This window comes from Stenella coeruleoalba, assembly GCF_951394435.1.
Source record: "Stenella coeruleoalba genome assembly, chromosome: 2".
Classification (NCBI taxonomy): domain Eukaryota; kingdom Metazoa; phylum Chordata; class Mammalia; order Artiodactyla; family Delphinidae; genus Stenella; species Stenella coeruleoalba.
Window position 1 is genome coordinate 166,976,806 of NC_137147.1, and position 18,071 is coordinate 166,994,876.

General features: G+C 36.0%; 1 protein-coding gene across 13 annotated transcripts in view; it reads left to right on the forward strand.

The window, feature by feature from the left end:
* MALRD1 (MAM and LDL receptor class A domain containing 1) overlaps window positions 1-18,071 on the forward strand; it is a gene marked incomplete at its 5' end in the record, with an annotated part of 1,062,652 nt that overhangs the window by 369,748 nt on the left and 674,833 nt on the right. For all 13 annotated transcript variants that reach the window (XM_079915185.1, XM_079915179.1, XM_079915188.1 and 10 more), the window contains one exon: window positions 913-1,325. In XM_079915185.1, the coding sequence (XP_079771311.1) occupies window positions 913-1,325 (413 nt within the window). The remainder of the gene's footprint in view (window positions 1-912; window positions 1,326-18,071) is intronic.

An 18,071-nucleotide genomic window follows, 5' to 3' on the forward strand; every position in this document is an offset into this window, starting at 1 on the left:
TGCCAAGGGGAAAGGCAGTTGGGGACGAACAGGAAGTTATTTTAATCTGGGAAGAGTGAAGCTTGAAAGATAGAGACGTTTAGATTTAAGCTGAGATTAAATGAGTCAATATTAAAGGATTCTCAATAGAGAAAAAATGATAAACTACCATTTAAAGATGGTCATTCTTTTACAAGTGTGGAGGGATGCTTGAAACTGGGGCAGGATGGAACCAGAGAGAAGAATTTGATTTCCAAGTGAGGTCTGGAAAATACCTGCATCAGAATCATCTTGGGTGCTTGTTAAAAATAGGGATTCTCAGGCTTCACTCCATACCTAACATAGTAGTATTTGTGCAGGACTTTACCATGGAGTAAGCAATTTTACCATGCACCCCAGGGGATGCTGAAAGATAGAGATCTGTTAAGTTATGACTCTTGTTAGCCCTGCATGTTAGAATCACCAAGTGAGCTAGTAAAGTATCCTGATGTTTGGCTACACCATTTGAACTAATTAAATCAACATGTCTGGAGGTGAATTCTGAGCTTTAATTTTTTTTTTTTAATGTTCACTGGTGATTGGAACATTCAGCTAAAGTTGAAATCCACTGAGCCAGAAGTTTGGCAGCAAGCCAGCCATGGGGTAGTGATCATTTGCATAGAGTTATGGTACTAACAGTGGGCAAGGGATGGGTAGAAAAGGCATTTGGGAAATAATGGCCAAAGTAATTCCACCTTCTGGCTATAAAATATTATCATTTGATGTATTAGCTAGGATTTAGTTACTCTTTTAAACGTTTTGCTTTAATGTTGCATTAAAAAAATTAAAGTGGTTTACCTTGGCAGGAGCAAAGTATCAACTATTGATAGTATTCCCATTCATAGTTATTTTTGTCCTTGATTATCTTTTGATTTTATTTCATGCCAATTTCAGTACCTGAACTTCAATGTGACTTTGAAAATGGAATTTGTAACTGGGAACAAGATACAGAAGATGATTTTGATTGGACCTGGAACCAGGGTCCAACGTCAACACTTAATACAGGGCCGATGAAGGATAATACTTTGGGCACAGCTAAAGGACACTATCTCTACATAGAATCTTCTGAACCACAGGTTTTCCAACACCGAGCTGCTTTACTCAGCCCAATCATCAGTGCCACTGATGTAGTGGGCTGCACCTTCCGCTTTTATTACCACATGTTTGGAAAGCACATTTACAAGCTGGCCATCTACCAGCGAATCTGGAACAACACAAGAGGACAGCTGCTATGGGAAATATTTGGGAATCAAGGCAACATTTGGATAAGGAAACACCTCAACATTTTCAGCAGGAGGCCTTTTCAGGTATGGATAATGGGCTTCACAAGCTGTATTGGAAATGAGTCAGGATGTCTAAGGAATATGAAAGATCACTATATTCTTGAATTAAAAGTAAGTGAAATTTGATCAGTTACTTTGACACATATTTGTCATGTAATGAAGAGTGTACCAAAGCTCGTTAGGTTGCTTTCCTCCTTGAATACCCACAATAATGTGTGATGAAAGTCTCTAAAGCTGGACACATGGCATTGGACACAGCTGCAGGTTCCTCCAGTTTTAAGTAATTGTTGTGCTGAAATGAAAAACTTGGAGGAAAAGAGTTTCACACAATCTTTTGTCTTCTCCAAAAAGTTCAGACTCTCAAATGTGTTATTTTGAATCTATCCTTTGACTTTTTCACATTTTCGTAGGTAAGCAAAAAACATCCAGGAAGAGTGCAGGCTTTGTTGGAAAAGCTATTCTGGGGCAGAACCAGAGTCTGAATCTAGGTTTCGTACTCCTGGTGGAATATTCTTTACTCTAAATCTTACCTACCTTCTCCTGAAAGTCAGACTTGCCATAGAAAGTTCAAATGCTTATGTGGCTTTTACAGTTTTGTGAAGGACTTTTGCATATATTATCTATTTGATTCAGCAATTCCTTGAAGTGAGTAAGTCAGAGATCCTTTTTGCCAATTTTATAGATATAAAGGAAAAAACTCAGGTTGTTGTTTATTCCTGGCCAAATAGATGGTAAGCAGGAAAACAAGGACTTGGACGAGAACCCACAAGTGTCTAGTAAGTTCATGTTCTTTCTGCTTCCAATATATCATACAGCCTGTAACATATAGGAGCGTTGAAGATTGTTTTCTCCTTTTGGCCAAATAGATCTACATATGATATATTGGAAGAAACTTCTTTTACTGGCTAAACTTTTTTTTTTTTTTTTTTTGCATTACCCTAATTGAAAGCACTGTCTTTATCTGAATGTCTCGAGTTAACAGTTTTGTAGCCAAGAACTTAGCTCCAGGCCAGCTGGTACATCAGTGCCATCATAGATGTACATTGTACGTGCTCAGTAGAGAACACATTGGGATTGGTGATTTGTCCAGATAGGCATAAGCGGAAATCATGAGAACTAATCTGCCATGTGTAGAGTGATATCTTGCAGTTCAGCCACAATGGTAAGATGCATGTAATCGTGTGAAATGAAACTGAAGAGGGATCTTTGACTTTTATTTAATAATGGCTTATCCACTTCAAATTAATTCTTAGTCTGATCAGGTCAATTGTAATTTGGGCTTAACTAGTATTTGATGGATAAACTCTACTTATGATATTTAGTCAAGCATTGGTTTCCAGAAGAAAATCAGCTTGACACGGGAACAGCTTCAGAGTCAGTTGACCATGGAACTAACCAAGGAATCCTTTGGTTGTGAATCTAAAACATAAATACTGAGGTTTGAAACCCATCCTGGCTTACACAGAATGCTCTATTTGATTTTATCCAAGGGTTCTTTCTTTTTTTTAACGGTACGCGGGCCTCTCACTGTTGTGGCCTCTCCCGTTGGGGAGCACAGGCTCAGCGGCCATGGCTCATGGGCACAGCCGCTCCGCGGCATGTGGGATCTTTCCGGACCGGGGCACGGACCCGCGGCCCCTGCATCGGCAGGTGGACTCTCAACCACTGCGCCACCGGGGAAGCCCCCAAGCGTTCTTTTTTCTTTTTTTTTAAATGAATTTTAGGCATGAAAAGATGAAATCAGAGATTCTGCATGCTGTGTAGATGATTTGTTTAAGATAGTTAAGGACTGGGTCCAATTTAAGCAACAGGATGTGTTTGTTCATTGGGTAATGGATATACGTAGCTTCTGTTCCAGTGACCAAGGGCAGCAACAACCAGCATTTTCATTAACTGTAATACTGCAGGTGAAATTACCTGGTATCATGCCCAGCAGATAACAGGTACTCATTAAATATTTGTTTAAAAGAAAAATTCAAAGATTTTCCAGGATCATTCATTTAAAATGAAACACACAGGATAGGACCAGATTGTACATGCAGGTATAGGAACTGTTTGGCTTATTATTGTCAGTGGAAATAACAGCCACTGCTTTTATGTGTGGCATGGCCAGCAAGTCATTGCATATAAAACTTCAGGTCAGACTTCTAATTTTTATTATGAGCTTTATTGAGATATAATTGATATGTTATAAACTATACATATTGAAAGTTTTGAAACCATCACCACAATCAAGATAATTCAAATATAAATGGACTGCATTTCTAAAACTTTCCTGATATCCCTTCGTAATACCTCCTTCTGGCCCTCACTTCCATCCCTGATAACCACTGAACTTCCTCTCAGTATACGTCAACGTACACTCCCCACACTTTTATACTATAAGTGAAATAGTACAGTATGTACTTTTTTTCTGATGTATTTCATTCAGTGTAATTATTTTGAGATTCATTCTTATTATAGAATATATCAATACTTCATTTTCTGTTGCTGAATAGTATTCCATTATATGGATACAGTACAGCTTCTCCATTTACCTATTGATCAGAATATGGGTTGCTTGTAGTTTGGGCTATTATAAATAAATCTGCTGTGAATATTTGTGTATAAGTATTTATATGAACATCTGCTTTCATTTCTCTTGGGTAAATACCCAGGAGTGGAATGGCTGGATCATATAGAAGGAGTATGTTTAACTTTTTAAGAAACTCTTCCTCTGTTTTTCAAAGTATACCATTTTTTTAAACATCTTTATTAGAGTATAATTGCTTGGCAATGGCATGTTAGTTTATGCTTTATAAAAAAGTAAATCAGTTATACATATACATATGTCCCCATATCTCTTCCCTCTTGTGTCTCCCTCCCTCCCACCCTCCCTATCCCACCCCTCTAGGTGGTCACAACAAAGTATACCATTTTTGATTCCCAGCAAAATATGAGAGTTCCAGTTCCTCCACATCCTAGTTAATACTTGTTATTATCAGTCTTCTTAATTTTAACCATTCCAAGTGTACAGTGGTTATCTCATTGGGGTATTGATTGCATTGACCTAAGCATTAATTATGTTGAACGTGTTTTTATGTGCTTATTTGCCAAACGAATGTCTAGTTTCAGTTGTCTGTTTAAATCTTTTGCCCTCTTTTTAAATTGGGTTTTTTTTGTTTTCTTATTATTGACTTGTGAGCTTTTAAAATATTTTCAGGATGCAAACCTTTTATCAGTTATATAAGAATTACAAGTATTTTCTCCTAGTTTGTAGCTTGTCCTTTCATTCTTTTAAGAGATTTTTTTGAAGAGCATATTCTTTTGAATTTTGGTGAAGTCCAACTTACCAATATGTTATCCTATGTATCAAGCTTTTGGGTTGTATCTAAGAAAGCTTTAACTAACTCAGAGTCCCCAGAACTTTCTCCTCCTCTCTCTCCTGTCCTTTAGAAACATCAATTGCACATGAATTAAGCTGCTCGAAGTTGTCTCACATTAACAAAATGAAGACTAAAAGTTATACAGTCATCTCAATACTTGCAGGTAGAGCATTTGACAAAATTCAGCAATTTTTTTCTTATTAAAAATCTCTCAACAAATTAGGTACAGAAGGAATATACTTCAACATAATAAATATGGTAGGTCCACAGATAACATTAACTCAGTCATGAAAAGCTGAAAGCTTTTCTTCTAAAATCAGAAACAAGACAATGAGAGGCTCACTCTCACCATTTCTATCCAAGGTAGTACTGGAAGTCCTAGCCAGAGCAATTAGGCAATAAAAATGAATTAAATGCATTCAAATCAGGAAGGAAGTAGTAAAATTGTCTGTGTTTTCAGATGACATGATCTTGTATATAGAAACCTCTAAACACTCCACCAAAGAACTTTTAGAACTAATCAATGAATTTAATATAGTTGTATGATAGTAAATCAACATACAAAAATTAGTTTCATTTCTGTGCAAAGAGTGAATGATCTGAAAACAAAATTAAGAAAACAATCCAATTTACAATATCATCAAAAAGAATAAAATATTTAGGAATAAATTTAACCAAAGAGGTGAAAGATCTGTACACTGAGAACTATAAGACATTATTGAAAGAATTTGTAAGACTAGTAAATTGATGTCCTATTTTCATGATTTGGAAGCATTAATATTGTTAAAGTATTCATACTACCCAAAGGGATCTATAGATTCAGTGCAATCTCTCTTGACATTCATTTTTTTTATGGAATTAGGAAAACAATCCTAAAATTTGTACAGAATCCCAAAAGACCCTGAATAGTCAAAGCAATCTTCAGAAAGAGGAACAAAGCTGGAGTCATCACTGTTCCTGATTTGAAACTGTAGTACACAGTACTTATATTCAAAACATTTTGTTTCTGGCATAAAAACATACACATAGAGAACCCAGAATAGAGAACCTAGAAGTGGACCCAAACATATAGTCAACTAATCTTTTTTAAGGGTTCCAAGAATACATGGGGAAAGGATAGTCTCTCTTTAGTAAATGATACTGGGAAACCTGAAAAATATATTATCTTGAATGTTTTGATTTTCAAATTCAATATGTAACAACTCAAAGATTAATAATTCCAGTGATTCCTTGGGTAAACTGTTTTTCCAATAAGATCACAATTTAGTAAACTAATCATTTTGACTCTCCAAATGCTACCCTGGTGGTCTGAAAAATGTGTTTATTTATGTGCCATGGAGAATGATAGATTGATTCCAAAAGGCTAATTTTCAAAATATATGAATGTTGTGAAATTGTACCTATTTTCCCTACGTGTTTCCTAAATATATTTTAGAGGACACTTCCAGATTTTCATAATACAGAAAAAAAAATTGTGCTGTAATAGCCTTATGTAGGAGAATAATGGCATGGAAGCTACCTAAATGTCCATCGACAGATGAATGAATAAAGAAGATGGGATATATATATATATATATATATATATATATATATATATATATATAATGGAATATTAGCCATAAAAAAGAATGAAGTAATGCTATTTGCAGCAACATGGATGGACCTAGAAGTTATCATACTAAGTGAAGTAAGCCAGAGGGAGACAAATATATGATACTGCTTATATGTGGTATCTAAAAAAAGAAGATACAAATGAACTTATATGCAAAATAGAAATAGACCCACAGACATAGAAAACAAACTTATGGTTACCAAAGGGGAAAGGGGGGGTAAATTAGGAATTGGGATTAACATATGCACACTACTATATATAAAATAGATAACTAACAAGGACCTACTGTATAGCACAGGAAACTATACCCAATATTTTATAATAACCTATCAGGGAAAAGAATCTAGAAAAGAATATATATATACATATTTATATGTATAACTGAATTACTTTGCTGTACATCTGAAACTAACACAACATTGCAAATCAGCTATACTTCAATTAAAAAAAAAAAAGACTTCCTTCAGTTTTTTAAAACATTATTTAGAATTTCTTAGAACTCCCTGCTAATTCATTTCCCCAGCATGCATTTTGGATAGGAGACATCTCTCTTTTTTCTGAGTTTATACCATCATCAGGAAATTTCCATGAAAAATCAATACATCAGAACTTGTTAATAGAGCACCCTGTTTGCAGGGTCATATTCGCATGTCAGCAAGGAAAAATATTTGAGCCATGCCCAGTTGTAGAGGTTGCTGAATGAAACTGAGAAAGAAGGGACACTTTATGACAACTATTTTGAAGAAAACTCAAATGATAGCTTCTAAAGAGGTTTCAACTGTTATGATACTGATCATACTCCTGCCCTGCTGAAAGGACAATTTCTAACAAAGGGAACACGATGAGATTCTTCATCATTTCTGCTCTCACCTACACATCACATTTTACTGACACTTAAATGAGGGTCTAGGTACATAATGAGAAGTAACTTTCACACAAATACCTATTATCTGATGTTTTCAGCAGCCTTTATTGGTGGTGCACCATATCAGAATCATAAAATACTCCATTTTGAATTATTTAACAATAAAATCAGCTCAAGCACTTTCTCAATGAGTATTTGACCGAGTTGTACTCTTGAACCTCCAGTATTAAGAATTTATTACTTCACGGGGTTTTTCCATCCTACCTTTGGACACACTGACAGAAAATATTTTCTTATTCAGAATTGAAATCTGTCTCCCTTTTGCTTTTCTCTTGGAGGATTGAGTTTCTTGGCATGGATTCAGTGTCAGCAGCAGTCACTGATAAGTATTGCAAAAAACGCTGTTTAATGCAACTTATTAATTCTTTGGCACCACAGGAACCAGTATTTACAAGCTCTGCTTACTTTTTCCTCACATGACCTCGTTTTCTGAAGTATATCTTTGTGTATGAGGTAGGCCCTCAGGAGGAGAGGACATGGGCTTTCAAAGAAAATATTCTTTGGCCAGACCTCTTAATGCCACAGGACTTTCTGACTAAATCTGAAAGAATTGTGTAGTGTTCTGGTAACATCTTTCAGTAATAAAGAGATTTTTCCCTGATGGATTTTGTGAAAAGATTTTGGAAATCTTATTCATAATCATAATTTACTTTTTCATATGTGGGATATACCTTTAAATCCTAGGTGATGCATCCGTTTTCAGTACTTCTAGGGAAAATGTTTCATAAGTTATGTTGCAAATAAAATAGGACCATATTAATAATGTTAAGTTGATCCCACTTTTTGGGAAATTATATACAGAAATGCTAAAAGTATAAATTATTTATGCAGCCTCATGTAACATTTTTCTTCCAAGTGTGTAGAGTTTGCTAGAATTTGCATTGAAAGGTTTTGAATAGAATCTGCTGGCTTGAAGCCTGTGGAAGCAACAGTCATAGATCTGTTGCTTACTGAACAGCATACTAAATCTTATTTTACAATCTTAAGTTTCTCATGGGCTGTGTTCTTCCACTGAATTCAAACATAACCATAGCTTTGTGTGTCAGCTCTTCAGCACATCCTGATACAAAGTGATGAGCTTGGTTTCTGGTGTGAAGAATGCGTGAGTAGAGACAGGAAGAAAAGTTTAGGTAAGGAGTATTACAAGAATGCAAGGTTCAGAAAGCAAGTCTAATTTCTTAATAAGTCCATTATTTAAATCTTACTCATTATGACTTACGTAATACTAAATGACATCTAACATTTTTGACCCTCCAAAATTACAGTAGAATATTAATATGGGTCATTAAACATTGGAAATATACTTTGTATATATTATTAATATATATTATGTGTCATTTAGAAAGTGATAGAAATTAATACATGCTATAGTATCCAAAATATTTATATAATCCATGCTGAAAAGAAACAGAGAAAGAGAAAGACAGACTTGGGTTGTTGGGTTTAACTTTTTAAAATTGCTGATCGGTTGGTAAAAGAAAAAAAAAAAGAGTTAGAAAAATGGTAATTATGAATGTTTTAATTCCAGTGTGTCTTATCCCTTTTCAGTCTATGGCCTATTTGAAACTGCGTGTAACTATGCTTTGGTTTGTTTTTGTCTCTGGTTTGGTTTCTTTTTGTCCTTGGTGTTGCATATATGAGCCATTTGGGTCCTTTCTACTCATGCATACTTCCAATTCCTCCCTTCTGGCTAGAGCAGTAAAATGGAGTGAGAAAACATAGGCGCTGTGTGTGTGTGTGTGTGTGTGTGTGTGTGTGGAGTGGGGGGGGGTGTCGCCGTGTCTGATTTTGCAAATTTTGCCATAGCGAGGCTGTACGGATGAGGGGCTCTGAATGGGGTTGAAATCTCAGTTGTGAGGTTTATTTGCCATTTTGGAATTTGCGCAAAAGTGCTGGCTATGCTAACAGCTGCCATGCTGGTCTCTTTTCGAGAAAGTTTTAAACTACACTTGTGTGAAGCTGCAATATGAGGAAAAGTGCATTCGATTATCAGGGCAGAATTATTTTTGCTAAAAACTATTCTCTAGGTAGCATACTGGATATGTGTCTTCTTATTCAGACAGTGTCTGTGTATTAATCCGGATAAACAAAAGCAATAGTTTATTCCCCTCTGATGTGTCGTTCACCCTCTAGGAATAAACTCTATGAAATGTCTTTCAAACGTGTTTTTCTCTGCTGATACAAACTTATTTTAATCATGTGTAACATTTCAAAATTGCCTTTTCTTTGCAACTGTTTCTTTTTTTTGATTTTTTTTTTAACAGTATAACATATTGAACCAAATAGTTTTGCTTACTTATATTAATGATGTATGATTTTGGCTTTTAACTTCAGTAAAAAATCAATGTGTCAGCTCTGGCCAAGAAAAAGGTATGGGACCTCTTTGTAGTTCTTTGTCAGATGATTGCTTTACCTTGATTTATGCCTTTAAACTTTTTCACATTCAGCAGAAAATATTGTGTCAGTATCTGTGAGAGCAAAGCGATATGTACCAATTTATGCTCTAAGTGCAGCCTCCTTCCAGAATTGTTTATAGAATGTATCAGCTCACAACAGATTAGGGACGCAGTGCCTTCTTCCTTCTTAAACATGTCAGATTGATGATTTTGGTTCAATCCAAATTTTTATATTAAAATTTTTAGTAAAGTGTTCCTTTATTCTAGTGCTGCCCAGAATTTCGGTGTCTGAAAAGAAACTCAGTGTTCTTGGTCTTCGCAAAATTACCCCCTCTTTTATCAGGCCTGCCATTTCGAACTGCTCTAGGACGTGTATGGAAATTATTTTCAAAGCAGCATTGTCAGCTATGGCCAAACTGAAATCTGATTGTAAACTTTTTTTTTTTTTTTTTTGCGTTACGCGGGCCTCTCACTGCTGCGGCCTCTCCCGCTGCGGAGCACAGGCTCCGGACGCGCAGGCCCAGTGGCCATGGCTCACGGGCCCAGCCGCTCCGCGGCATGCGGGATCCTCCAGGACCGGGGTACGAACCCGCGTCCCCTGCATCGGCAGGCGGACTCCCAACCACTGCGCCACCAGGGAAGCCCTGATTGTAAACTTTTGAAAGCTAATTTCTTGAAATAGAATTCAAGAAATCATCTTCCAAGTAACTTTTTTTTTTTTTTTTTACCCAAACACCCATTCTGGTTTGCTTTGTCATGTCATTATTTGTGTTGGAAACACAATATTTCATTGTTACCATCTTGAACTTTTTATTGAACTTAATAATGATTAGGCCCATTTTGCACTTGTGCAGAAGGTCTTCTTTACATTTTATGATATAAAGCCTTCTGCCAAGGGGAGAAAAAAAAAACATGAATAAATGTAATTCTTAAAAACGTTTAAGGTTAAAGATGTTTACTGATCCCTGAACCAGTCTCCAGGAGGATTAAGGGTGGAGAACGAAGATGGAGAAAAATTGTAAAACTGGTGAAAAGTAGACGTCAGTCCCCATAATCCCAAACTTATGATCTATTGGGGAATTCTGTGAAGTTCCTAAAGCCTTTACGCTGAATATCTGACAAAGGACTTTTTTCTTCCCAGTTTCTCTGTGAGTTGCTGCCTATGGAAATTTTATTTGCATTTGGAAACTTTGAAATTTTCGGGACATTTGAGAGGTTTGTAGAGACTATGATATTTGAAATGAGGACTATTCTGGAACATCTGGAACGTGTGTCCTTGTATATAAATACATCCTTATCAGGTATAGGCTTTTTGCATACTTCTGTGTCTCCGTGCACATGTGTATATGGGCAAATGCATATAAATATATTTTCTATTATTAGCAGGATTACTATGGCTTTCATTTGTATGTATCATAACTATGATCATCCTTTTAACTGCAGGGCCCCATTTATTGCTTCAATCAGTACAGAGCAGTCCTTCGCCCACTGTGTTCCTGGCTGTAACTTCATCTTAATTATAACACAGTCAAAAGCAATTAAAATATACTAGGAAGTGTCCAAAAAGCTAGGGGGCACCCAGGCTCTATCTTAGGATAAGGCTGTATTTTTCTTTATCAAATACGTTGTGTAACTACTTGTTTTGACCTCCAGGACTCTATTGCCCCTCCTATGTTGTTGTCCCTGACTTTCAGATCTTTGATTTGGTTACATTTTAAGATTTATTTTTGCTACTTTCTTGGCTTCTCTGCTCTCCTAGGTAGTGGCAGCTTCCTCTATAACTCTTGGCATTATCTTTGCTCAGATAACTGCTAATGATCGAGGTAGGTGTATTACGTGTCATTCTATCTAAGTCAACTTTATGCATTTGGAACTACAATTCCTAGTGTTATTCTTACATTGCAAATTATAGTGCTATACTGCTGCCACAATTTATGCGGTGTTGGAGAACTTTACATTGACTTGGAACTACTATTTGGTGTAAAATGAGTTAATTTTAGTTTGCGTTTTCAGTAGCTCAGATTTAAGTAGTATTTTTGGTACAATAAATTTAACTTTTACTCTGTTATAAAGTGAATTCAGGCTATTGAAGAAGATGTAATATGGACTTTAGAGTAAAATTGCTTAAGTTCAAATCCTGGTTCTGTCATTTATTAGCTGTGTAGCCTTAGGAAAACTATGTAACCTCTCTGTGCCACAGTTTCTTCACCTGTAATCAGGTATAATACTAGTACTACCTTGTATAGTTTTTTTGAAGATTACATATATTCATATATACATATATAAGACACTTAGAAAAGAGCTAGGCATACAGTAATTACTCAAATGTTAGCAATAACAACAGCTTTAATGTAATAATAATAAATATAATAGGAGTTATTAAGTTTAAAAATAAAAACTGAAGTGTATCACTGAACTAGAATAACATTATATGATCTTTTTCTCCTTTCTAAATGGTTGAGGAGATAAAAGCCTTTTCCTCTATCTTTGTGCCTAATTCTTCTAAATAAATAAATAAAGGAATTTCTCCCCTCCTGGTAGCCAGCGCAGACTACTTGTTCTTTCTCTTATCTTGTAATATAATGATAGAAAGTCAAGGTAAAAATAGTACTGAATAATAGTTATGGGGGTCATAATGACAGAGTCTACTGAAATTTAAAGGATAATAAAGGAGTATTATGAAGCACTTTCTGCCAATAAATTGGACTACTTAGATGAAATGAACACAAATTACCAAAACTGACTCAGGAAGAAATAGGAAACTCAAAGAGCCCTGTCTCAGTTAAAGAAGTTTAATACACATTTAAAGCTTCATGCAAGGAAAACTCCAGGCACAGATATATTCACTGGTTAATTATATCAAAGTCTTTCAAAAAATAAAAAAAAGAGGAGGAAACATTTCCCGAGGCCAGTATTATCCTCATACCAAAATCAGAAATGTCGCAAGAGAAGAAAATGACAGATCAGTATCTGTTATGAATTTAGATTTGACGTTCTTAACACAATTTTAGCAAATTAATTTCACCATTATTAACAAAAGGATAATACATCGTGACCAAATGGGATTTATCTCAGTAATGCTTCCTTGGGTTCCATTTCATTAATTAGCTTTAGCAAAAAGTGACTCCTTTCAGGACTTTCCCAGCCTCTCTAGGTGTGGTGTTTTCATGGTTCCGACTGGTGTCTATTCTAATAATTATGGCCTTATCTTTGTCTTTCATGCCTCTAGCTTGACTTGCATTATGGCGGGTAATCCAGATTTATCCTCTGGATCAGTAGTTTCCACCTGCATCAAAGCAGGTCTTTTTCTCTCCCCCTCAATACTGCCTACATTTTTTTGTCCTCACATAACAAAAAATAAAAATAAAAACCCAGCTTTTGTCTGTAGTTCCCACATGTCATTCACTTTGTTGTAAATATCTAGATCCAACCTTTATTTTATTTTTTTGAATAAGTTTATTACTTAAGGTGTATAATACAAACTGCTTATTATAGCCATATATATATGCAAAATAAGAAGGATAAAATGTAAATCTGATAATTTTCAAAAAAACTTGGCATGATATTCTCAAGATGATGGTGTCCTGTAGAATAAAATTGTTCATGCATAAATTAATTAATTTTCATTAAATAGTTGTTAACAACTGTACAGAAAAGTTTAAGCATTTACATTAAGGTTAGGATCAGGAAATTGAGCTTGATATCTACTATTACTTAATAATACTATGCATATTTAATAATATTAATACTATTTTAACTTTATATTATTAAACATTGTTATTTATTTTTTAAATTTTTATTGGGGTATAGTTGATGTACAGTGTTGTGTTAGTTTCAGGTGTACAGCAATGTGAATCTGTTACACATATACATATATCCACTCTTTTTAAAATTCTTTTCCTGTATAGGCCATTACTAATAAGGACCTACTGTATAGCATAGGGAACTCTACGCAATACTCTGTAACAGATCCAACCTTTATAGTCACTATTCACAAAATTTCCTGACATACTCCCAGGACTGCTACTGCCCACTGACAGAAGGTCTGCCTATATTCAGTCCAAAGGTGGTGGCATCTGTGAATGCTGCCAAGGTGCAGGACGCTGAGCATCTTGATCAGTCTGAGTCCTGGGAAGGGGGAGAGAATTAGCTTCTCTTTTTCCCTAACTCCATATACCTCCATGTTATATTAATAATGATTGCTCTCTAGAGGTTCCTAAACAAAAGAAAACAAAAGCAAAATGTAGCAAAAGGCAAATGTTCAAACAGACTTTGAGTGTTAATATATAGATTTTAATTTAACTTTTCAGTATCTGTCACCGAACAGAATAGATGATGTAGTTTTGATTCACTGGCCGTGAATTAGCTCTGTCCACACAAAGTTTCTCAGGACCGAAGTGCTCCTCCCCTAGCTGCTGGGACTGCTGGCAGCTAATGCCTCTCAGCTGATTCTCGCTCTAGAAATCGCATTCAAGAGAGTTGACTTGCCAAGGGGATGCCTCCCCTTGAAGACAGCCCGTATCTGCAGTATGGTCAGTGCGGGCCTAAAAGCTCAGTACTCTTGCCTCAATGTAGGACAACTCTGAAGGACTGTCCCAGTTCCTGGGCTCCCTGTTGGGCTGGCTGCGGCCTCTCTTGTGACTGCATCACAGCTCAACTGCTCCCTCCACTCGGCCCTTCCTCCCTGACTCCCCTCCAGCTGTTGGTTGCACGTGAGTTCCCCAGGAAAATTTCTGTACCCAAATCTCTGTCTCATATCTGTTTTAAAGGGAATCTGCCCTGAGACCTATTTCCATGAGTTCTGGCCGTAACCCTAATTAGTCACAGAAGCCCAGAGCCAAATCATGGAGCTTCTCCATTTCTACCAAAGCTTTACCCATGTAGATATAAAACAAAATAATTAACCATGGCTAATATTAACTTAACGTTCTATGTGCCAGGTGCTGTGTTTTGTATATTATCTTTTTATAATCTCCCCAAAACACTAAGGGGAGGGTTCTATTCTTTCCTGGAGAAAATAGGATTGTTCAGTAAAATGTAAACATTAGAAGTAGGGTGAAGGACATAAGGGGACTTTTTGTGTTATTTTTGCATCTTTTCTGTAAGTCTAAAATGAAGTCAAAATAAAGGAATTTGAAGACATTGAGTAGTAGAACCAGGTTTTTAAGATTGCAGTGTGGCTCCAGAGTTCAAGTTCTTAAATACTAACATAAATTGCCTTTAAAGCAAAAGTCCTCTTGGACTCAAACCAGAGCAAAGTGACATGATTGTGTGCCTTTTTGCACAGAGTGAAATGGGTGTTTATCCAGACAACAGGTAGCTAAAATATTCTGTTATGGATAAAAGTTTTATATAAATTATCAGTCTAATATTAGCCCTTAGATTATAGTTACCTGAAAAACAGGGATGGATTTCTTGTAATTTTTGCTGTATCAGCCAGAATTAAAAGCACATATGCAAGCATGAAGGTGAATTTCAGTGAATACAGTCTTGTCAATATCCAAAATGAATGAATATGTGACTCCCACTCTCTTCCCTCTTGCTTTTTCATTGTTATAAGGATAGAGTTAAATGGTTCAGGCAGTCTGCTTGTCCCCCTGCAGTTTTAGTTAGTAGCACCTTATCTTTAACACTTTGTCATCTTTAAGCTGCTGCTTATTTTTCCTCACAGACCCCAGTTCTGTGAGGATGAAGAAGAATCATTGTGTTCGAATAAGACCATTCTATTAAAAAAAACTCTCCGAGAAACTAAAAGAATTTAGCTAGAAACAAATATTCTTCCTACTTATTTCCAGCATGGTGACCCTTTGTATTTTCATCACGTGTTAGGATGAAAAATTGATTATAGTTAATATGAAGCATAGTCTAATGTAATGAAAAACGAGATTGTAATGAAAAATGAGAATAACTTGAAAGTCAATTTGCTTCAAATTGAAGCTTTGGATTAAGATGAATCAGCTTATATTCCATCATGTTTACAAAGAATTTATCTTATGTTTTTCAATTTTTTCCCTTTTCAGGGATAAAATACCTTTGTTAGAGCTTTTCCTGTTAGATTACCCGATTAGTTATGTTCAATTATTTTGAGATGGTTTTTATATGGAAGTTTCTCGTTTTGTTTTTAATAGATATACATATTAGTTATGCTGTTATGCTGAGTTTGATATATTTTGCTGTACGTGTAAGACAAATATAATTTCCCAACTTTAATTTTTAAAAATACTGGGGAAACAATGTGTTAAAATGGAAATAACCTCAAACCAGGAATTAAAATACCTGGATTCTAAAGGTTAAATTTTCCATTAAGGGACCTAGTGACTTTATGGATGTTACTTAATCTTCTCATTACCTAATTTCTCATCAGAATAATGAAATAATCTATAAGTTGTTTCTAATTATAAAATTCTATAAATTCCACTTTTTCACAATTGACTGAACTCTACAATTCTTCTTGCATGTTATGAGAGTCACAAAAATCCTTCTTAAGAAACTAAAATTTAGTTTTATCATATATTAAAAAAGCTTTCCTAAACTTTTATTAAGCTACCATGAATTTCAATTATTTTTGAGCCCCTAAAGCGCATTTAAGATCATAGTTTATGTTTTTACTTTCAGATAATTCAGATTCTACTGATAGCAACAGCTCTACTATTGTATATTTTAGAGATGACCATTCGTTCCTCTCTCTCTTTTTTATTATATACTGAAAGTAAATAATGAAATAATTTCCTGATAGAAATGGAACATAAACAGCAGAATGAACTTTCTAGCATAATCTCCTTCTGTAAAATTTAACTTTTTTTCTAAAGTGCTCGTTCATGTCTGTTGATTTATCATTTGTTCACTGATATTAGGCCCTCCATTGCCCTAGGCCCTGTGCCACTTGGTGTCGATACAGACACAAATAGTAGATGGTCATCGTCCTCATGGAGCATACATTCTAAAGGGGACAAAGTGAGAAACTCAAGCAAATAATTACAATAAAAATGATTTATTTTAAAAGACATCTGACCTGGGTATGGTGATATCCAGGAAGGTGTTGTATGACTTAGGTCTTACAGTGTCTATAGGCAATAGCCCATGTTGGGGCTGGGGGTCAGGAGTAAGGAGCCACAGGAACCTATGCAGATACACACAGACGAGAAGCAGCATGCTGCTGTGAAGAACCGCTGTGCTGATGTATAATTCATGGTGCATAAGGTTTGAGGCAGAGAAAGGTAGACAGAAGCCAGGTCAGGGAATGACTCATTTGTCATGGTCACGAATGAGTACATTGACCTAGAGCTGATGGGCACCACTGAGGTTTTAATCAGTTAAGTGAAACAATCCTAAGTGACTTCTAGATACATCACTCTGTTAGTGATGTTTGAAGAACATGTTTGAAGTAGGGCTTACCATTAAAAAACTGATAATAAAATTAAAAAAAAAAAATATATATATACAGTTTAGTTTAGGTAGGAGGCAACCGGGGCCTAAGCTAGGAATATAAGCTAGTACAGATGGAATGAAAAGGATTCAAGAAATATTTAGAAAGTAATGCCACTGAGGCTTGCATGTGTGGTGTGAATGATGGGGAGTAATCAAAAGTAATTCATGATTCTGGTGGGAACAACAACAAGAGCCATCTGTTGAAATATAGAACAGAGGGTGAAAGAGAGGGAGTTTTAGGGAGAAAGATGAGTTGTTTAAAGACATTTTAAAACTTTGAGGGACGTCAAAGTAGAAAGGCTCAGCCAGTGGTTGGGGGAAAAAAGAAAAACAGTCTGAAGTTTAGGAAAGTATGGATTGAAGGGAGGTTTGGGATAATCAACATATCAGTAGTGGTTGAAAATAGAGGATTGATTCGTCCAGGGAGGGTGTTTAAAGTGAGAAAACCAAAGAGCAGAATTAGGTTACTCATCATTGTACTTAAATAGTACTTAATGTATGGAGATATTCTTGAAAGATGCACATCTGCATCTCTTATAATACAAAGGAAAAAATTTCCCAGTTCCCACTTAAGGACACCTGGGCACCACTTCTCATTCTCTCAGCCCCACCTTTTACTTTAGCTCCTGCTGTAACAGTTCTGTGCAGGCTTCCACCTCGGGCTTGGACCACTTGGTGCAGGTGTGATAGGACAACACTTGCCTGGGCCTGCCCACAACCCACGGGCTTCTGTCACTTAAGAGGTGGGATATTCCTGCAGGTGCAGCCCTGAAGTGTGGGGAAGTTCATGCCCTGGGGGCTCACCCATGACCAGTAGGGGATGAAGCCCTTCCCTCCTCCCAGATTGATGATTCTTAGACTATTCCATAGAGCTCCTCAAAAGGCCCATTAGGTTGCATCACAGTGATAGCCAAGTTGATAAGTCATCCTTATAAGCAGCCTTGCTTCCTTCCATGTTTCACTCTGCCCCTCATTCTTTCTTCCTGAGTTAACTTCTCAACATATGTCCTTTCAGTATTTAACCTTATATTAGGTAAAATACAT